The sequence below is a fragment of the Lissotriton vulgaris genome, chromosome 7 (assembly GCF_964263255.1).
Source record: "Lissotriton vulgaris chromosome 7, aLisVul1.2, whole genome shotgun sequence".
Lineage (NCBI taxonomy): Eukaryota > Metazoa > Chordata > Amphibia > Caudata > Salamandridae > Lissotriton > Lissotriton vulgaris.
The window spans coordinates 633,152,855-633,176,279 of record NC_141695.1 but is presented as its reverse complement, the minus strand read 5'-3'; the positions used below and the strand labels follow the sequence as shown (position 1 = coordinate 633,176,279).

General features: G+C 43.4%; 1 protein-coding gene across 1 annotated transcript in view; it reads right to left on the bottom strand.

Moving 5' to 3' along the window:
- Positions 1–421: 421 nt before the first annotated feature.
- Positions 422–23,425, bottom strand: part of RSAD1 (radical S-adenosyl methionine domain containing 1) — a 146,058-nt gene continuing 123,054 nt past the window's right edge. The window contains exon 9 of the mRNA XM_086930828.1: positions 422–1,357. Coding sequence (XP_086786954.1) covers positions 1,249–1,357 — 109 coding nt within the window. The 3' untranslated portion in view covers positions 422–1,248. The remainder of the gene's footprint in view (positions 1,358–23,425) is intronic.

Here is a 23,425-nt window from a genome sequence, read left to right as displayed (position 1 = left end):
CTTGTAAAGACCAGAGGGGTTTACCTTGGATTCGCCTTTGGGGCCCTGTAGGGAGGAAAGAGCCTCTTTTGAGGTTGCGGTTCAGGGAGCTGCAGAAGTCCTGGAATTGCCAGTATCCACTGAAGAGTGTAAGGTTAACCTGTGCTAGGAGTTTTTCAATTTGGGAAGTCAACCTCCGAGTCCTTTCAACCATCCCCCAACTAACTCACCCCTGACTTCGTGGTCAGAGCCATTTTTGGGCACAGCACTGAAACACACCATTGTGAGGCATAATAGGTCAGTGGCAAGTGATCCAACTATTTTATGCAACATCCACCCCCACAGAGCCTTGTGGTGCATACCCCAAGTTTCTTTACTTGTTCTGGAACTATTACTACATTTCTAATCCCATTTCTAATCACATCACACAAAACACTGCAGGTTCATATAAAAATATAGTAATCTTTATTTACCATATGTGCATGTAAAAAAGTCTAGCACTACAACACTGCAACATTTAGAGAATCAGACAATAAATCAAGATCAATAGTTAAATGTGCAAAGTTAATGACTGCCTATACAAATGTGCCTGAATAAGAATCTTTTGCACCTCATTACTAGAATTAATTTGGGGATGTTCCTCAGCAATCAAGTGTACTACACACACAGCTCAATAAATTATTAAAATACAAGCATCCTATCTTGTGAGTGGCTGCTCTAGGACCGGTGTTCAACATCTTCTTTGGGAATGATGAGCAAGACCCAAAAGGATCTGTACCGGGACCCACCTATCCCAGAGATGCATATCCTGTCCTGGGAAAGGAAGGAGTCTATGTGAGGCTTCTCTGGCTCCATTGCACCATACAACACATCCTTCAACTGGAACTGTTTCCGGAACTAAACCTAAAAAAGCCAAGCGAATGATGTGGTTCTGTTCGAAGACAGGTTCTGTATGGAGCCGATCCAGGACACTGCTCCTCGCTGCCCACGTGCATGTCTGCATCAAATCTTCCTAAAGCATAAGAACATTTTTAGGATTCCCTTCATATGATAGAAACTGACAAGCAAATGATGGATAGTAGCTGCGATAATAGAGAGCAGACAGAGTGATCAAACATGAAATAGAAATAATGCTTTGCTAATCTGTTGTCTGTCACAGGCAGCTCTTCGAACTACATAAAATGACCATGTTTAGAATGTTGGTAACAATTTCCAGTTTGGAAACCACGTTATAGCTCAAGAACGGATGCTGTGGGCTGCATGAAGATGTCAGGTACATGTATAAGCTGGAATCCTCCACGAGTGCTGCAGCTGGGTCAGAAGTGGAGGCAGGAGTCCATCCAGTACAGCCAAGCCTCGCCATGTGCAGCGCAGACCCCTGGGGAGCGACAGAAAGAACTGGAAGTCACTAAATGCTTGAACAACCTTCATCACTTGCATCATAAACTCTGCCAACTGACATAGTGCACCCTCTACACCAAACTACATCAAAAATCAGTCCCTAAACGCAAATGCATGTCTTTAGTGTGCTTTAGAAACACTGCACTCCACTCTGGGGCCTGTCGCATGTCTAGTGACGCCAAGATTTCCCTCCTGTATCACACACAACGGAAAAACAATCATCAAAAATAGAATTATTGAGGGCGTGGCTTACGCGCCGGTGCAACATGGCGGACATCCCCTGAGCTCCGCTAGACGGCGGAACACATCACTTAAGGAAAGCCGCTATCCTTTGCCCGAACATCGTGCAACTTCAGGCATCTACGTCGGATGATGCCGTGAGTGCCTGGACGGCATTTCAGGCGTCCTCACTTCTCCTGTGCTCCGGTGAAGCTTTGCCATGTCTCTCCCTCATAACACGAGCGGCCGCCATTTTGAGGCACCGCGCTCGCGTTTTTTCTCACCGGTAAAGTTTCTCTTCATGTTTCCTGCCGCATTTATGCTCCTGCTTCTGGGCCCATGCTCCTCCTCATTTTTAGGCTGCATTTGACTTTCTACCCTATGTTTTTGCAACCATTCAGACTGTCAGGCTCATGTTTTTTCCTCTCTCCATGGACTGTAACACATGATTACTATGGCATGCAATAATTATTTCTCCTCTTTTTTTTCTTCATTTACTTTTCAATTTATGATAATTGCTGCTTTCAGGGGTCAACGTGGCTGCGCTGGATTTACTCATTTCTCTACCCTTGCAAAGTTTCACTTCTTCATGCTTACAACAGTATATGGATGCTCTAAATGACTTATGGGGGCACTAGCCTATTATCTCTGTACCTTTTGGGTTTTTTTACAACAATTTTGGTTGGCATTCCCCCTGTTTTAATCCAGTCAGAGAATAGTACGTTGGCTGCTCTTTTTCTCACATGAGGCGTGGGCGGGCGCCATTTTATGGTCGCTGAGCTCACGTCTTCACGAGCTGTCTTTCAAAAGGTTGGCATTTTATTCTATTCTTCTCACGAACCAGTATCTTCATTGACTGGGGCTAATTCTCTTCAGTGAGCCTATTACATATTTTTCCTTTGTCTTTTTTGGATTGATTTCCCCAAATCTTCTACTATGGGCACAAAACCAAAAAGGTATAAAAATGACCCTCCGTCACCCATTCAGTCATCACAGAACCCAGTTATTGACTCCATTTTGGATGAGGTTTGGCGGCTTCAACCTTTTATGATTGCAACTAATGAAAAATTGAAACAGATTGAAAACAGGTGGATCGTTATGGAAAGCAAGGTATTGGATTTAGACCAACGAGTCAGTGACTTACATGACATCTCTACTAAAATCCCTTCTCTTGAACAAGAAATCCATAAATTAAAGATCCATGCTGAGGATTTGGAAAATCGTAATCGTCGAAACAACCTACGCCTTCATGGTCTTCCGGAAAATGTGGAAGGGTCCAACATGGTTCTGTTTCTCCAGAAGTTTCTTCCTGAACTTCTTAGTCTTCCAGCTTCAGGGTCTCCCCTCAATATACAAAGAGCGCATCGACTGGGTCGCCACACTCCTAATCCAATCAAACCCCGTGGTATCATTATGCTCTTTCTGGAATTTACTGAGCTCATGACTGTTTTGAAAGCTGCTAAGCTTAAACGTCACCTCAGCTGGTCTGGTCATAACATTTTCATTTCATAGAATATTTCTAATGCAACTAATGCCCGTCGGAAAGAATTTCTGGCTCTTCGTCCTCAACTAAGACATTTTAATATTCAATATGGCATGCTCCATCCATGTCTCTGCAAGATAACTCATGATGGCCGTTCTCACTCCTTCGATGACCCTGAGAAACTGAAACTTTTCCTCCAATCCTTTTCCTCCACTGGAATGGACACTTCTATTTAATCCCTTGGTTGCTTATTTCCATTTCTGCCTCTCTAAAATGTTTTAACTGACTCTGCTTTCTACACTATTTTACTTTCTCTTTCCGCTTCATGTTTTTTATGGATGACTACCTCTTTTGTCTTTCTTATTGCTTTTTCCTCTCTTTTTCCTTCATATATGTCGTCCTTTCATTTTAGCTCTCTCCCTCATTCTTTCTTATTTGCCCTCAGGGATCTGCCTTGCCCTGCGTCATCATGTTCCCCTCTCATTGTCTTCTTATTTCTTTACAGATCTGGCTATTTTGCTTTGATCTGTCTGTTCGTCTTTCTCCCCTTTCTCTATCTCTTTTCTTTTCCTCTTTCTTTTTCTGTTCTGTCTTTGCTTCTTCACTTTTGCTTTTGTGGTACTTATAGTTACTCTTCAATATCTTTTGTTACTGATTTTGAGTTAATGTTTTTCAAAATTGTGGTTCTATTTTTTGCATTTTCTTCATGTAACGTTCATATGTGTTTTGTTCCTTATTGTAGTCCTGTCACCCAAGTCTTTCCACATATTGTCACGTGGAATGTCCGTGGTCTTGGGAATCCAGTTAAAAGACAAAAGGTACTATCTCATTTATCCAAACTCAATTCTCAAATTCCCTTTCTTCAAGAAACTCACTGTAATGATGTTGGAATCGTTGAAACTGAAAAGACAATGGGTGGGCCAAGTTGTTTTTTCTCCTGCGTCTAACAGAAAAGGGGGTGTTGCCATATTGTTTCATAAGGCTTTATCGGTGCAAATTTTATCTACTCAACCTGATGCGGATGGTCGTTGGGTAATGGCTAAGATTGTGGTACAAAACAAGACGTTAGTTTTGTTAAATATCTATGGTCCTGTTAAACCTGACCCAAAATTTTGGAATGATATTAAAATTCTCCTCTCTTCCATTGATTGTCCTAATATTATTGTAGCTGGTGACTTTAACCAATGGTTAGACCCTTTTTCTGATAGATTGTCCAAATGTAAATTTCAGTCTGATAAATCTCATAAGTCCTTTCAATCGGCCATTACCTTTCGTCCATTTTATGATGTTTGGAAAACTTGCAATCCTGATTTATTTGAGTATACTTTTTTCTCTAATGTGCATCATACCCGGTCTAGAATTGATTATATTTTAGTTCGCAAATCCTTACTCCCATCTCTTCAAAAGTCCGAGATTGGTCCTATATTTATTTCCGACCATGCCCCTGTTTATGCTCCTTTAGATCTTTCACTTACTTCTTCTAAATGTAATCGCTGGAAATTTAACACCTACCTGTTATCAGAAACAGTTTATATCAAAGAAGTAACCTCCTATATCAATGAATTTTTTACTTTTAATGATCCATTAGAGACCTCTATTCCTAATAACTGGGATGCTTTTAAGGTCGCGCTTCGAGCTTTTACCATTTCTTATGTCTTAAAAAAAAAGAAAGCCAATAGAAAAAAATATGAGGATCAGTTACAAAAGCTCAAAACATTAGAACATAAATATTTCTCCTCTAAATCTTCTGAAGCTCTTAAGGATTTAATTGCAGCAAAAACTGAACTTAATAAGTTAGCAACAATTGATACATGTAATATTCTGCTCAAATTGAAGTCTAAATATCATGGGGGTCAAAACAACGCGGGCAAAATGCTAGCTAATTACTTAAAAGTCCGATCTGAACGTAAGACTATCGGCCCTGTTCTTGATGAGTCCACTAACATTCTTGTGTCATCGGATGAAGACATTGGAGCGGTCTTCCATGATTATTATCAGTCTCTTTATTCTGATGACACATTTCCTTCTTCTCAAAACCTTGATGCCCTTTTCACAGGCCTCCCTCCACCTCCATCTCTCACTGCTGAGTTTACTGCATTGGAAGCAGACATTACTTTGCAAGAAGTGCTTAATGCTCTCCAATCTTTGAAAAAGTAAAAAGCACCAGGTCCTGATGGATTGCCTGTGGAATTTTACTGTACTTTTAATTCTATTCTTGCCCCTAAACTACTACAACTTTTCTTCAATTCCTTTATTGCTGACGCGAAAGCTTCTGGATCCTTAATGGATGCCTTAATTGTCATAATTCCTAAACCCGACAAGGACCATTCTCACTGTAAAAATGATCGTCCAATATCATTAATTAATTATGATTGTAAACTTTTCGCTAAGATTCTTGCATCACGTTTTGATAATAACGTTCCTCTTTTGATCAAAACTGATCAAGTAGGTTTTTTCAAGGGCAGGTTAGCCTCTGATAATGCCGGGATGTTTACAAATATTACTTCCTATGGCAAAATATATAAAGATCCCCTTGCAGCCCTATCCCTGAATGCTGAAAAAGCATTTGATCGTATTAATTGGCAATTTATGTTCCACACACTAAAGTGGTTTGGTTTTGGTCCCGCTTTTATTTCCTTCATTAAGCTTTTATACTCTTGCCCTCGTGCCAGTATTTTTGTTAATAACCAATTCTCTACGTTTTTTTCTTTCTCTAGAGGTACTAGACAAGGTTGTCCTCTCTCTCCTTTATTATTTATTTTATGTCTGGAATCTTTTTTGGAACGTATCCGGACCAATCCTCGAATTACTGGTTTTCAGTCTGCCTCCGTTGTAACCAAAATATCTGCCTATGCAGACGATATTCTGGTTTATATGTCCAACCCTATTGAATCCCATCCCCCCTTCTTAGAAGTTCGCCTTTACTCCTCTATTTCTGGTTATAAACTTAACTTATCTAAAACGGAGGTTCTCCCCTTAAATTCTATATGCTATCAATTTATGTTTAGTGATACTTCTTTTGCCTGGTGTCCCTCTAAAATTAAGTATCTTGGCATTTGGTTTTTGTCCACCCTATCTGATATTATCAAATTAACTTTTACTGCATTAACCAACAAGCTGCAATCTCTCCTTCTTATATGGTCTCCCTTATTCCTGTCATGGTGGGGTAGACTGGATACTATTAAAATGAGGATTACTCCTCATATTGTACACAGTCTCCATGCTCCCTGTCAAAATCCCTAATGTATATTTCTCTCGATTAAATTCCGTATGTATAAAATTTCTGTGGAATAATAAACAACTACGCATTGCTTTAAATAAACTCATTCGTCCCAAAAATGAGGGTGGGGTAAGTTTTCCTAATTTTAAAATTTATCACTCAGCTTTTTTGATTAACCCCTTCAGCGCTGCGCGAATTCCGCTGCGGTGCTGAAGGTTCTAAAGAACCAATAGAACCATGACGGAACGGTTCCGTCATAAGCACAGGCCAACCGACGCTCATGACGGAACCGTTCCGTCATGAGCATGGAAGGGGTTAAACAAACTTTTTCATTGGCTTTTGATTTTTTGGATATTCCTGTCCCCAGATGGATCATCTTTGAGCGCTCACTAATAAAAGATTTTCAGTTTCAGCATGTCACTTTTATGTCAAATTGTACCTTTTTGTCCAATAGTCCGGTATTGAAATATTCCCAAAATGTGTTATGTAGTACATTTTCTAAGGACTTAAATCCTCTTCAATGTTTTTTATCCTCTACTCTATGGTATAATAAATTCTTCAAATATAAAGGTAAATCATTTTACTACAAATATTGGAGTCAAAAGGATATTATTTTTGTCTATCAATTTCTTAATAAGTTTTCTGTTGTCTCTTTTCAGGAATTACAAACACGTTATCAGTTACCTGATTTCTCTTCCAAGGAATATACTATCATTAATAATGCCATACAATCACATTTAGCTACCTATTCTCTCCCACCTGAACCACCTCCTCTAACGCCTTCCCCTCCTCTGTATTCCCTATACTCTACTCATAGACCTAAAGCTGCCTCTGTATACAAGTTATTGTTATCCAATGTTACTGACCGCTCTAAATCCACCATTGAGACTGCATGGGAAACTGACTTGTCAGTTTCTTTTCCTGTTATTACCTGGGACAAACTATGGTCTAAATTATTTAAAGTCTCTGCTGCGGCACGAATAACTCAATCTTTGTATTTTCTTTATCATAGAGCTATTGTTACTCCTGTTAGCATTTGTAATTTTCTCCAACGTCCTCTCCACTCTGTTGGTCATGTTCTAGCGAAAATGGCACGATAATTCAACAATTACATGAATGTGCTTCTGTTCTATCTTTTTGGAATTCAGTTTGGAATGTTTGCATGTGGATTTTTAAATTTAATGCCACTATCGTTTGTGCATGTTTTTTAGGATCTTTAGCAACTGATATAGATATTGCATCTCCTGCGTCTAGATTGTTTGACTTTTTCATTGCTTTAGCTTTTTTTTTTATAAACGACCTTTATTGCATATATTTCAAAATAACACAGCTGTTGGCCTACAACCCTCAGGGTCGGCCGCAACATTTCTGGCTTCTGTAAACAGTAAATTCGACACACAGCCCTGTAGCCGACATCCCTGGGGTTCGGCCGCGTTGTAATGATTTATATATCACTATTATTCAGAAAGTATAGTAGAGTATTGAAAAGGTCTCCATTTTTTCCAGTTTTCCACTAATATCATTTCACATAGTACTTTTATATACAACTTTGCATAATCAAATCAAACTTGTCGACATTCAACACAACAATAATCCCAGCACGTGCGATAAATAATGCATACCCATGGATGGAGCGCATCCCTAAAGTATCATCCAGTGGTTTGTTCCATACTGTCAATTAAGGCTCAGAAAGATACTGTCTATTCCCATTCCTCCTCTAGTTCCTCATCTGAGCCAGTGTCCTCATCCTCCGGCCGAGGATCACAAAGGTCCCCTCTGTATGAGTTCCATGGAGACCATACCCTGTTCCATTTACGAGGGCATACCCTGTTCATGTATACCGTTCTTTATGTATTCATTAATAGGTCCATATTCCTACACCACTGCGCCATTGTAGGAAGTTTTGGGGACCCCCATTTTTGCGCTATATCCCGCTTCGCCACCATCAAGGCCAAAGTGCTCCACAACAACCCATGCCGGGATAGATCGTTTGGCTCCCAAATGTTCAAAAGGCATTTTCGTGGCTCAGGAGTCAGTGATACACAAATGCTTGCGACATTGTACGCATTACTTGGCGCCAGTAGTCGGCGATTAGTGGGCAATCACAAAGGGTGTGAAATAAAGTACCCTCCTCTCCGCATCTCCGAAGGCAATAGGGGTGCGGAGCTATATGTAGTTTTTTCAACGTGACCCTTGTATAGTACACTCGATGTAGAATTTTGAACTGGACTAGTTTGAGTCTAGATAACCTCTCTTGGGGATGCTAGCGCCTCATTCCATTCTGTCTCGTCCATGTCCCCCAGTTCCTCTACCCACTTGTCGTGCAGTTTCAGTGTCGGGTCTGGTTGGTTATGTAGTAGCTTCTTATAGGTGAGAGAAGTGGCGCTGTGTTGCATATAGTCCGTTAGGAGTCTATCCTCTAGCGGGGAATATTCTGGGACCTCACTATCTGGTGGTATCGCCTGCAGTAACGCATGTCTTGTCTGCACGTATCTGTAGGTTTCGTTTGGGTTTTAAGTCATACTGATGCTGCAAAAGGGAAAACGGGACCAACTCGCCCTTGTCCCACAGGTCTCCTACTGTGGCTATGCCAATGTTATCCCATTGAGCGAACCCCTTACTCTTCCTTAATTGCCCCAAAGTTTTAGTGTCCCAACGCGGTGTAAGTTTAGTGATGATGTCTCTCCACCCCAGCTTTGCCTGTGCTACATGCCACAGCATGACCGTGTGCTTCGTAAGTCCCACCAATCGGGTCATTTGACTTCTGTTATAGAGTGATGCAAGCATACATTCTGCTCCTAGCTGTGCCCTATCTGCCCTGTAGGCAGGGTCATCTCGGGGTGCATGTATCCACTGGTTGATGATTTTAAGTTGGGCAGCCCAATAATATAAATGCAGGTTAGGCAGAGCGATCCCTCCCTCATACCAGCCCTTGGTTAAGTTGACCTGGTCAATGCGCGCCGGTCTATTGTCCCAGAGCAGGGCGGACACCAGAGCCTGCACCTGTCGGAAGTAGCTCGCCGGGACAGGGAATGGTGGATTTTCCAGTGCGTATAGGAATCTGGGGAGCGCCATCATTTTATACAGCGCTGCTCTACCCAGAAGTGTCAGCAGCAGTGAGGCCCAGTGTTTAACATCCACACAGAGTCGGGCCTTGGGTGGGATCAAATTTTTATTGAGGAAGTCTGCTTGATTGTCAGTTATGTAAATACCCAAGTATTTAAAAGGGGATGTGGTAAGTTGCAGCGGACACCGTGCAGTAAGCTGTGTACCTGGCCCCTTTAGTACATAAAGGATGGACTTTAACCAGTTAATAGTATATCCCGAGTATGTCCCATAGTCATCGCATAGGGCCAACAAGGCCGGCACACTAGTTTCAGGGTCTGTAAGATACACCAAGAAATCGTCCGCGTATAAGGACACGTGGTCCTCCCATCCATCTCTCCAGTGGATACCCCTTAATAGCGGTGTACCTCGGATCAATATCGCCAACGGCTCCAAGACCAGGGCAAACAGCAGCAGGGAGAGGGGACAGCCCTGTCGAGTCCCCCTCGCCAGATGGATCGTGCGGGAGATGTGACCATTGGCCGTGACATGTGCCACTGGTTTAGAGTAAAGGAGGCGTATCCAGGCTATGTATTTGGGCCGAAGCCCATGGGTGTCAGAACTGCAAAGAGGTGTCCCCACTCAACCATATCGAAAGCCATCTTTGCGTCTAGCGAAAGAATCACCGCTGGCTCCGATAATGACTGAGCCCTTGCGATCACTCCATGCACTCGCCTGAGATTGAGGGCAGTACTCCTGTTTGGCATGAAGCCGGACTGGTCAGGGTGTATTAGTTATGTAAGGCAGGGCATCAGTCTCTTGGCCAGTATTTTCGAAGGATCTTAGCTTCAGCATTGATTAGGGATATTGGGCGGTATGACATACACGCTGTGGGTGCTTTACCAGGTTTCAAGATTGACACTATGGTGGCTGTCCGTTGGTCTACGGGGAGTGCTGCCCTGTCTCTGCTCTCCTTGTACATATCTAGTAGATGCATTCCAATCGTGTCCGCCATTAGTTTGTACCACTCAATGGGAATCCCATTTGGGCCTGCTGCTTTCCCTGATTGTAACACGTGGATAGCTGACTGAATTTCTTCGACTGTGAGATCTGCTTCTAATTCTTGTGCTGTTTCTGGTGTAATTGTTGGGATTTCTATATGTTGCATACTACGCAGGGCATCAGATTCTGTGATCTCTTGAGTTGGGGTGTATACCGTCTCAAAATGGTCCGCTAGTGTATTCACTATCTCTTCCGGGTGCGAATCTAGGTGCCCCGTGCTAGTGTACAATTGCTGAATACCCCTTCCAGTCCTGTCCTTTTTTTCCAACCAGGCTAACATCTTCCCTGCCTTGTCCCCTACCTCATAGACTCTGTGGGCTGTAGATGAAATATTATTCATCACCTGCAGTCTGAGATGTTCCCTGTGTCGCTGCTGCCATAGCTGTAATGTGTGAGTTGTATCTGGCATGGGGTCTGCTGCTTGTGCCGCAGTGGCCACCTGTAAGGAGTGTTCCAATTCTTCAAGTTGCTTCCTACGCGTTTTTTTATGCCCTGCAATAGAGGCAATTGCTTGTTCACGAAAAACAGTTTTATATGCTTCCCATAAAATCGAGGGGGATGATACTGTACCTCTATTCTCGGCAAAATAGTTCGTCGTCACCTTCTTTAAATCTTTACCGATATTTGGGATTTTCAAATGGTTAGGCTATATGGGGTAAATTCTCCTAAGAGTCTTTCCCTGACAGCGCACTGTCAGCATTATCGGGGAGTGATCCGAGATCCCCCTGGGCAGGATCTCTACAATATCTATGCCCCGCATCCCATCTCCTACCCCGAAGAAGTAGTCAATCCGGGACAGGCTGTTGTGGACCGCCGAGTGGAAAGTGTATCGTCTAGCAGTAGGGTGTCGTTGGCGCCAGAGATCTATCAGGCCCATTGCCCCCATGAATCCCTGCAGGTTAGTGGAGCTAGGTATATCTTCCTAACTGGGAATTTATCTAATTTGGGGTCTAAAACCACGTTGAAATTCCCCCCCCTCCGAGGAGTGTCTCTCCTATCAGGAGTTTGAGTAGGAACTTTCCCAGTGCCGGCAGAGCCACTGCAAGGAGCGCTGGCGGGATGTAGATCGATACAATGTTCAGGAGTCGACCCTCCCACTGCCCATGTACTGCAGCAAAGCAGTCCTGGTCGTCCACTACATGGTTTAGTAATATAAACGAGAGGTCTTCTTTAAGAGAATACCTGTTCCTCTAGAACCAGAAGTGAATTCTGCGTGTGCCACCATTTTGTATTCTCTCCAGTCTAATGCCTTATAAGCCTTTCCTGTGAGGCGTGTCTCCTGCAGTAGCACTAAATGTGGGTTCTGACGATTAAGAGCCTGCATTACTAATCCTCTCTTTATCTTGTCACCCAGTCCCCGCACATTCCAGGTCATTATTTTCAGGGGTGGGGTATCTCCCAGCCGCGATTCGCCGGTAGAGGTGATTTCCTGCAAGTGTTGTGACATGGTGTGGAGTGTTTTATTTTAGTCTCCTATGTATCCTCATTCGTGCCATGTGTCTCTTATCTCCGTGGGTAAATTGTGTGCTCTTGTGGTCATGTCGCGTTCTGTCGCACAATACAATAACTGAAACATTTAAACATTCCCTTCCGCCCCCCTCCCTGCTACACGGACTTAGAACCGCCCGCCTCCCCAACTTAGCAGAGCGCGTAGTCCCATTCCAACCCATTGTACTTGCTTGTAGGGGGTAAGCAGCTCTGCGATTTCGATAGCGGCCCCATGTGTCCTCTTCCGCCTCTCACAGAGTGGACTCCAAGGGTCCCATGTCCATTTTGCTGAAGAGTTTGTGACCATTGGCCGTGCATTCGTGCGTTTACACCTCGGGTTGTTCTCTTTCCTCTAGACCCGATTCCGCAAACAGGTCCTGGCTGTGTCCCGGTGATGCCTGTTGACTCGTCTGGTTCTCTGTTCTTTGGTCGCGTTGACCCCTACCCGTTCACCGAGGAGCCTCCACACGCCTCCAACCATCCAGCCATTCTCGTGCCGCTTCAGGGGTGTCGAAGAACCACGGTTTGTGATTATCAACTATCCTTAATCTTGCCGGGTAGAGCATAGAGTAAGGTATCTCTTTGGCCCTTAAGGCTTTTTTTAATTCCGTAAAAGTCTTTCGCCGCCGGGCCACCTCAGCTGTGTAGTCTGGGAAGAGGGCGATGGTGGAATTCTGTATTTTAATAGGTGAAGAGACCCTGGCTGTTTGAAGTATGGCATCTCTATCACGAAAATTAAAGAGTATAGCCAGCACTGGCCGCCCCTGGTTTCGGTACTCCACCAGGGACTCTATGCGCACGTTCGACAGAAAAAAAGTGGGAAAGGCCCTTTGGTTGTACTTTTGTCTTAATTAGGTCCTCCACGTAGAGATCCATAGTTTGTTTGCCTTCCGACTCTGGTATGCCTAGAATTCGGACGTTGTTCCTCTGCGAGAGTCCTTCCTGATCGGCTGCAGTCTCGCTACTGGATTTGGACTTCCGTGCCGCAGTATGCCGATTAGACAGTTATTTCGTGTTGCAGGGCAGCAGTATCAAAATGGCGTCTCGCCCCAGGGTCTCTTCCCCACCATAGAGTGTGTCAGTATGGTGGCGTATTTAGGCAATGACGCACTATATGAATGGTTCCACTATATCTCCCCTGATATGTCCATAGGCCCTCACGCCTCCGATTGCCAGTCCGCACCTTCTATCTGCCTTATGGCAGAGTACCCTCCTCTGCCACACCGCTCACCTCAATTCTTGGCTAAGGGCACCCCTGGAGTCCCAGGTGTCTTCATTTAGACTTCGGCTTCCCAGTGGAGCGGTGGGTTCTTCTCCAATGTGTACCGCGTGTCTCCAGTGCGTGGGATGTCTCCAGCGCCGTCACTATAGGGCTATTTGTGCAATGTCGGTCACTCTGGACACAGTCAAGGTCCTTCACTGCGTATCCCTTGCACAACTGCCTTATTGAAATTTTAATTGCCTCCGGAGAGAGGGGTCTCGGGGAGACGGGATTATGCTCTGCTTTTGAGTCTCGGCAGCAAGGCGGCCCGCAAGCCCTTGGGTCCCGGAACGCTCCGTGCGGACCAGGCGCCCCGCCGTCGGGGCTCTGTATTTTTATTCTCTTCGTCCCGTGGGTGGCAGCGCCGCAGGGCGTCTAGTCATCCGCCACTTCCACATCGCCTCTTCTTCCGTGCTGACCGCCGATGCGATCCACTCTCGTTCCGCGGTGACTTCCGGCGATCAGCTCTTTCTACATTGCACTTCTGGGCGTCCCGCATCCCAGCGCAAGGACGGTGCTTCAGATGCACGGAAGGGCCTACCTCGTCTACACGGTCCTCCCCCGGTGTTTCTCTTCCGATTTTGTCCGGAGTAGCATCGGACAGCGTCCCTCAGCCTCTACACTCCAGATCAGCTTCTGGAGGCTCACTTATGCTGGATTAGTAGACGGATTGATGTTTTGAGAGCCGCTTCGGTCTCAGAGCTATTTCGCTACGCCGCCATCTCGGTCAGCTCGTAGCCACGCCCCCGCTGCTTTAGCTTTTAAAGTAATTTTATCATCCTGGAAAGAGAATTCTAACTTATCGCTACTCACATGGTTGAATTTTATTTGTGATAAACACAGGATTGCTATTGTTCCCTCTTCTTCTGTCTCTCAGAAAATCAAATCTGATCTTCTTTGGCTTCCTTTTACTAATCTTTCTTCTAATCCTCCCATACGATAACTAATTTACTTTTCTCTACTGTATATCATTCTTCTTCTCTTTTTGTCTCTTACTTTATAAATATAAATTTTATGGTCAAGTTGTGTTCCCTAGCGTGTACCCCACCGTCTCCATGTACCAGCTTAAAGTGCATGTAACTTCCCTCCTGTGCCAGCTATGAAGACGCAAATACATTTGCGTCCAACGTTAACATGTCCTCTCTCAAACCAGCCCTGAATGGGTTGAATAGTCCGTTCCTAAGTATGCTATGCCAACGTCTTTTTGTAGTGTACTTTACACGTTTTTCAGCTCTGGCAAAGTAGGCCCCGAACTTCTGCCATCGAGCCTTTTTCTGGCTTCTGACTCTGAAAGCCTCAGCCCAGGCTGTCTCTGTACCCGTGAACTCTGACTTACTTCCAGCACGGCCCACTGCGCTTAGCTCAGCCTGCTGCCTGCCAAGACTGACTACAACCTTCAAATTATCTGTTCCGCTCCTCGGAAATACATTCCTGCCTACTAGTTTAAGTAAACATCCCCCAGCTGCAGAGCCAAAGGGCCGGCCTGTCTCCGTGCAAGTAATTCATAGCCTCTGTTACCATGCTCCCATGGAAGGCCCATGCCCCCACGCTTCTCATGCAGACACTCAGGCGCTTATACACGCACTCACAGTCAGTATAGAATAGCTTCTGCCCCAGAGACCTTTTCCGTTCAGATAATATGGTTCCCAAACATCAGATATCAGATATGATAGAAGTACAAGCTGATCTGACATGCCAGACTTCTGTCTCTTTCCGTCAGTGTAAATGTCAAGCCCCCTGCACCCTCCAGTTTCACGTCAATCACACGTCATGCAGCTGCGCGCGCATCCAAGCCTCCGATTTCTGCTGACATTGCAACATTTCGGTTTAGTGCCGCCCCCATGTGACACCTACCTGTGACGTTTCTAGCACACACCTCTAGTTCACGCCTAGTCCACGCCTTCTGATTACGTACTAGTAACACGTGGATGCTGTTATCTTGTCTTCTCTCAGCTGTTACGCCTCCTATATTGGTTTCTATGGTGTAAATTAAGTTTATATGCTATGTATTGTCAATAAAATATGGCTCTATCCCTTCCTGGACCCTTTGTGGTGCCAGGAACCTGATATCCAGTTCCGGAACGATTCCTTTTTAAGGAATAAAACCCCTAAGAACTCTAACACCACGGACTCTGTTTCTTTCTTTCCGATTGAGTTATTATTGATTAAGTACTTACCTGCCTAGAAATTAAGACGGTAAATTAAATATTTACGACACTCTTTCTGTCTTATCTTTTTTTTTTCTTCTTCCTCCGTTTCTAATCCTCTTCGTGTTACTTTATTATTTGTTCTTGGCCTGATTGTTTTACACTATTCTTGTTACTCATTTATTATTATGGCATTGTATTGTTTCTCTGCTTTTATGATATCATATGTGTTTTAGAAAAATTCAATAAAAAGTTCTTAAACAAAAAAAAAATAGAATTAATAACTATAATGCTCCACAAACAGTTCCAAATATCACAGAAACAGTTTTTACTCAGATGGCATGAGAGAAGGTTTTAGAGCCAACTACACCACCAGGATTCGCACCACTGATCTCAGTTTCCCTTCTTAACATCATTCAAACATACCCTTTGCTTCCAATAGGACCCATCTTAACTCTTACTAACCTTTTTAATCTCATTAATTTCCAAATACACAGAAAACCCTTGGTAAAATGCACCAGATTACTTACTTTTAAAGAGTTCTCTAAAATTCATCGTCACTGTTGATCGGGGAGCCAGTGGAGACCATGTAAATGTAAATGTAAGGTCCATTTATACCGCGCTAGCAATCGCTCCAGGGAGCACCTCGGCGCCAATAAAGGGTCAACCAGGTGAAATAAGTTGCCTTACTGCTTAGGAGAGTGAAACCGGAGTCATACCAGTGCTCTGGCCATTGAGTCTGGAAGGGTGTAAATCCAGGTTTTCAGTTGTTTACGGAAATCAGATTCCTTGTCCAGGGCTCTTAATGGAGGGGGGGCGCATTCCATGCTTTGGCACCCAATACCGCTAGTGATTTACCCCCGCGGGTTTTGAGTCTGAAACCTGGAATGGTCAAAAGATTAGCATTTGAAGACCGTAGTGTGCGATTTGGACAGTATTTGACAAATTTTTTTCTCAGGTACATGGGGCCTAAATTATGTACAGCGCGAAAGGTGATTGTCAATACTTTGTGGAGGACCCTTTTGGTTATAGGCAGCCAGTGTAGTACATTGAGGGCTTTGGTTGCTGAAGATTTTCTTGGCCATTTCAGAACAAGCCTTGCCGCCGCATGCTGTACCATCTGGAGTTTATGGGTAACCACCTTATTGGTACCAGCGTACAGGCTGTTGCAGTAGTCGATGCGGGAAGTGACTAATGCAATCGTGACTGTTTTCCTAGCTTCGGTGCTGGGTGATGGGGTCATGTCGTGGGATGCCGAGGACGAGTTTGGGAGCGGTGTTCTGGAAGATCTAGAGTTTTTGGAGCAGGGATTTGTTGATTTCGGCGTAGAAGGCATTTCCATAGTCCAGTCTGCTTATTATGAGTGCGTGGGTGATGGTCTTTCTGGATTTGGGGGGGGGGGGGATTCATTTTAAGGTCTTGTGAAGGATGCAGAGGGTGTTGAAGCATGTGAGGAGACAGCATTGATCTGTCAGGTCATGGTGAGGGAGTAGTGGAGTATGATTTTGAGGTTCCGGGAGTGATCCATGGGAGTGGGGGGTTGCCTAGGGCAGTGGGCCACCAAGTATTGTCCCATGCTGAGGGGGTGGGTCCAAGGATGAGGACTTCTGTCTTCTCCGAGTTGAGCTTCAGGCAACTGCTGCTCATCCAGGATGTGAGGTTAGCAACGTACCCTGGTCTTGCAAACATTAGCATTTGCTGAGCACACTACAGCAGCCTCAACATTTCCATTCCCTACCACTATTACTCTGTGTTGATGCATTTAAAAGTGGTTTTAATGAGCCAAGTTAATTATTCTATGCATGAGGAAGACAGTCAGACCATCCTTCATCAGCCCCAAATGCATTCTCTTTCTCTGCTGTCCATAGTTAATGCAGCTATTCTCAACCTTCAGCCACCCCCATAATGAACATCTCAACTACTTGTATGAAAGTACACCATCATCTTTAGCACATTCCACCTCAGTGAAGTACCAATCCCTTTCAGCAAACACCACAGAGCTCCAAAAAACCTCCTTCCATTTCTCTCAAAAGCTGCACCAATTTACCTTTTTCAAATAACATGGGCCATCACAAAATGATATGCCTGTGAGGCTATCGATCATACAGCTTAGGATCGGTAGGATCCTTTTCTAGGTTCCTTGGTGGTAATAAAATACAAATACCAAAATGGTGATCAACTGCACTCTTGAAGAGAATGGTTCTGGCACTTTTTCTAGCTCATGAATAGCTATTGGACATCTTTCTGATGAGCAAGTCATTTACTACGGAAGCCAAGCATTCCTATTTAGATATTGAATGTCCCAGATTAGGACACAATGAGGGCTTGGAAAAGAGAAAAGAAACAGTATTACACAAACTAAAGACACCAAATAAAAAACAGTTAAGGAGGTGGAGGCATTTTCAATTATCGTTTTTCCAGGGCGTCCTGCAACTTACTTCTGACTCCCAGCTAGGCGTATCGGCTGCAGGATTCACAATTGTTAATAGGCCGTATTGAGGTGAACCCTAATCGGTGGAGAGATAATAGGTAACATCACACTGGTGTTTGTAATCGCATGAGCGACTTCTGTTTCTTCAGTCGGAGATTAGACAAGATGGCAAGTGTGAGTGACACATCTGGGACCAGGATGTGGCTAGTGTGAGAAGTGCGTCCTGTTTCCTATGACCATGTACACTTGGCAGCCACAGATGTACATATTAAAGGCCAGAGACGTACAATTACCATACTGAAGGAACGTGGCAATAAACTGGAGAAATTGAAAATGTTTGTTATGGTTATCAGGATATGGTTGGGTTTTAGATTTAGATGACAAGGGTGTCACACGTCTGAATTGTAGATGGATGTGTGGGGCACACAGATGAGTAGATTAAAGGACTGCGGATCTTCAAGCATTGCAATGTTTGATTCAATTCTGGGACAGTGAATTGGAAGATATGAATCGATTGTCCCTGCCCAACTGCTCTTGTCCCATAATGGTGACGAGAGTTTACATGCTTCCATGTAGGGCTCCAAGCTCTGGTTCTAAAAGAGAGGTGGAGCCATCATCGTAGTAGTTTTTAGTCAGCCCATCCTCAGGAAGGAAAGCAGCTAACCAAAAGGTAGACTTGCAGATGGAAGACAGTCGCATATTATGGTTTCTAGATTTCAGAGCTGATGGCTTAAACAAAAGGGTCTACAGCAACCTCATAGGCAGTTTATCGGTTTGGGGGAGGGAGGGGGTAGGAGTTGGGGGGTCATGTACCTTAGGGAGCCCATCACAGCTCAAGGTGAACCCTGGCGGAAAATCATTTCTAGTCAACACACCAGAGGCATCCAATAATGGATTGTCAGGACTGTAAAAGCTGTCCAATGGGAGATGTTGATTCAGTCACAAGGAGTCTGGGCAACCGTGAGGAAGAGGTGTGAGATTTCAATCGATAAAAAACCATAGCTTATCTGTTTCTCCATGCCACCATTACACTAAGTATAGAATATGGAAGGCTTAACAATGTAACGAATGGTTGACACCCTAGCCCTTCCTTTGTCGGCGCACTGTGGATTGCATCAGTTTAAAACTCTTCCCTCCCTTGATATACGATGTCCAGAGGTCTTGCAAGCGAGTAATGTCCTTATGCTAAAAGCACTGAAAAGCGGGAAAGGCATACAGTATTTTTGGACAAAATTTCTAACTTGAAGGGCATATTCATGCCTACTCAAAAAAGCGAATGGTTCTTCCAGGCACCCATAGAGGCTTCGTGGAACAGAAAATGATAGGAAAACTATCTGTTGCACATAAAATATTGTCATCAGTCTAGTGCTCACGTGCTGGATTTCGAACTGGTGTATGAGCCTATAGAGTATGGTGCATTACCATTCCCTGGCCACTATCAATCCCTCTTATTTGTGAATGTTCAATCAGGACCCCGATTCCTCTTGGAATTTCTCCAATTGTCTAATAACTGATCTCATTAATCGTACTGGTTCAGTGAGGTTAAGTTGGATATTGACTGTGAATACGGTCACTTTAAAAGTCTTCTGCCCCATCCCAATAGCTCAGATGTTGAGGTTTCCTAATCCTCTGCAAAAAGGGCTCCATAACCTGAGCCAAAAGTTAAGATGAGGGGGGGGGCACTTTTCCCTAGTCCTTTTCTAGATTCTAGATATCATCCTTTGCCTGCCGTCTCCCAATCAGACAAAGTCATTCTTTTGTTTGGTGGTTGGTAACTAGCTAATATACACCATGTGAAGTATGGGCCAAATCCCATAAACCTTAACACAGTAGTCATTTATTCCCAGTCCACCCAATAAATGCTTTATCAGCATCAAGAGAAAGCAGCATAGCCTCTCTCGCCCTTGGACTGGTGAGATCTGTCAGGTGAAAGACCGTCTAGGTACTATCGCTCGTGCCTTGCCCTTTAATGAAGCCATTTTGACTATGGTAAATGAAAGACTGTAGAAGGGATTCCAAACTAGTGGCCCATATATTTGTAAATAACTTCAATTCTACCTTTAATAGGTATATTGGGAGGTATGAGGTACACAAGATGCTGTCTTTGCACAGCTTCAAAATCACCGGCATCTTGTTATTGCTGCCTTTTACATGGCTGGGGAGACTTCCCATGTGACTCGAAAACCCTTGAAGACCTCTATTAAAAGAGGTAGTAGTTCATAAACAATTGGACGATGTATTCAACTGATTTTTTTTGCCATTAATACGGTTTACCTATGCCGTGTCAATAATGGGTTCTTCTTTGTCACACTGGACACCTACTTAAGAGTTGGAATTTCGTTTCCTTAATTCTAATTGCCTTCTTTAACATGAATCTGATTGAACACTTCATAACTGATTGTGACATGACATTTTTGTACTTTGCTATGACTCTATATATTGCAATGTTCTAAACTGTAATAGCAAAACATGGGTAGGGGAGGTGCACAGCACAGATTATGTCCTTGGAAGATCAAAAAGGTAAACAGTTAGGGCGCTCCCTCAGGAAACGTATCCATCCTAGTACGTCATCCAGAAATGGCAAGCAAGTGCACACAAAGAATATGAGTGCATCCCTGAATCGGGCACACCGTAGGTTCTACAAAACAGACTCCAAAATTTTAGAGTGGTTGCGTTAAATTATTTTTCAAAGATTGGCATTCCTTGATATTTTCATCATATCAAAAAGAAGTATTTCAAACTGATTTCATAATGGTTAAGTAATAACCTCTGATCAACAGTGTTTACTTGCTCCGATGCATTTCGGGCTCCCAAGCCCTTTTTCCAGGAGCTCTAAAACCAAAAGGATATAGCATTCAATGATCTGCAATAAAGGCATGTCTCAAAATCACTACATCGAACATTATGGAAAAAACGTGATAAGATGTGACCTCATGCAAGTGAAACGAATCCGGTATGTGCGTCAAGTGTAAAGAGTGGTGAGTGAAAAAACGACCGGTGTAAACGTTAGATAAATAGGACCAAAACTCACGCAATGGAGTGTCCCAGAGTATAACGGTAACGTTGCTGAAAACGAAAAGTAACAAAAGTTAGCATATGGCGGTCCCGGGAGGGTAACGCCTAACATGACGTGACAAGGCGGGAATCAACCGACTTACATTATTTCGGAGGGTTCCAAATCTCGATGTCGGGTGTTCAGCGTCCGGAAGACGAATGTGAAAGTGACCGCGGTAAATGACGCGTGGTTAAAAAAAACCAGATTGGCTCAATAGATTGCGTCAGTTCAAGAGACATAAAAAAAGAACTAGTGTGGTTAATCTGCCATATTGGAGTGGTGGCGTGAAACGCGTGTGACATCAGAGTAGTGTAAACAATAACAGAGATATTCAAAATAGTGAGGGCCACAATAAAGTGTGAACAACATTAGTAAGCCAAAGAGCTGTAATGAAGGTAACAAATATTAAATGAAGCAACTGAATTCAGTTCTGTCATTAAGCCTGAAGGGCTTCATTGCTTGAAGACGATAAATCCATGAGATTTCCCGCTGCAGTAAAGTTTTGTTGTTGTCCTTTCCTTCGTGTTTGTGGATGATTTCCAGAACCATACATTTCAATTGAGCAATGCTGTGTTTTTATTCCATGAAATGTACAGCAATGTTAGATTTTTCATTTCTGGTCCATATATTTGATTTATGTTCATTAAGGCGAGTTTTTATTTTCCTTTCTGTTTTCCCAATGTAGATCTTTTCACATGGGCATTTCAGTAGATAGATCAGATTAGATGAATCGCATGAAGCATTTACTTTCAATTTGATATTGTATCCTTTCATAGGGTGAGTAATATTGTTTCCTTTAATCACATTGTGACAGTTATTGCAGTTCATACAAGGGCGAGTGCCCTTGGCTTCAACTGGTACTGGTGTTTCTTTAGCTAATATTTCTTTGATGTTGTTTTTGCGCGTATGTGCGTATATGCGAAAATGGGATGGTCTGCGAACAGTTCATTGAAATCTGGTTCTGATTTAATGACAAAAACAGCACAGCAACATAAGTGAGTAAAGGGTGCACTTCCTATATATACAATGCTACTTGATACAACTTTAACAACAAGACTCAAAAGTTAGAGTAAATTTGTACATTATTTCCACGAATATCAGACCACTACTGATATAGTTGACCCTTCAACCTTAAAGCAAATGTTACAGGGTCATCATCCGGGCCAGCGTGGTAGCAACACAGTTAGTGCAATGGCTATTGATGATGCACAAGAATAACAAGAATAACTGGACACAATAAAAAATAAAGAAAGACACCAAGCAATTGATATGAAGATACAGTCATGTGATCAGTGAAAACCGGCCAGCAATTATTCAGAACTCTGGCCAAACACTGCCAGGGCAGATTTTCACTGATCTTGTGACGGTGCACTTTACTCACTTATGTTACTATTCGAAACGCCATGTTTTCAGAGCACCTATATTTTGAATAATAAATTATGGGTTTGTTATACAGATATAATAATTAGACATCAAATGATGTCTGCATACTGCAGCAAAAATATTTTACCTTACTAGTCTAGGGAGGCTAGGTCTATTCCTTCCCCTGAAGTAATCATTGTTTTTGTACATTTATTGACCTCCGACTACCAGTCAGAGTACTCAACCACGTTGAAGGCAGCCAACAAGTTAAGCAGGATGACACCCACAGGCTGCCTTCATCATAACTGTTTCCAATGTCAGTCAAGACTGAGACCAAGTGTGCCCATGAGGAAATCTCTGATCTGAAGTCAGAATGAGGAGCATCCAGTGGATAGTAAGTCTCCAGATCTTTTACAAGCCACTGTGCTAAGCAATTTTTTTAGTTATGCATGATAAACGGGAGATAGGTCTGTAGTTGGCCTCTGAGGTAGGGCTCCGATGATGTTTTTTTCCATTAAGGTTGAGCTACACTTTCTTTCTAGGCCATAGGGAGGATGCCAGTAAAGAAAGTCTGATTCAGAATGAGCATGGCGGGGGAGACCAGAGCCATCATTTCATGCAAGACTTTTATGGGACAGATGCTGCTTGGCAACCCCGAATTGATGCACAAAAGTAGCTGATGGGTCAGATTCTTATGAATGCTAAGGATCACATAAACATGGACACCAAAACAGAGTGCTCTTTCAGCGGGGTGAAGTCCTTTTCTATGCTGTCATATACTGCTTGCTCTTTTTGTGAAGGACACCAATTTGTTACATACCTTTAGAGGGATGCAGCTCTTTGACTAAGCACTGGGGTAATTATTTATCTGACTATTTTAAAGAGAGTGCGAGAGGAGTAGAAACTTTAAGGATCTTTTTCTCATGGTAGGCACTCTTTATCGTGTTGGAGTGTGAATCCAAAGGCTACTAACTGAGCAGGAGTGTAACTCCTGTGCCATTTTCTCTCTGACTGTCGCACTAAGACTCTGTCTTGAGTACAGCTGCGAGCCAGGGACAGGAGGATCTTTTCATGAACATGCTTTAGAGGCACTGGAGATTGAGGGATGTCCAGGCTGGCGCAGGCCAAGAATTTACAGGAAACTGGTGGCACTAATCACATGGTGTGCCCCTTTCAATTTAAAGTTCCTTGACAAGCAATGCAGAGAGCATCTTCACAATTATTTTCGTCAAACTTTCTTCAATGAAGGGTGAAGCAACAAATGGTCAAAGT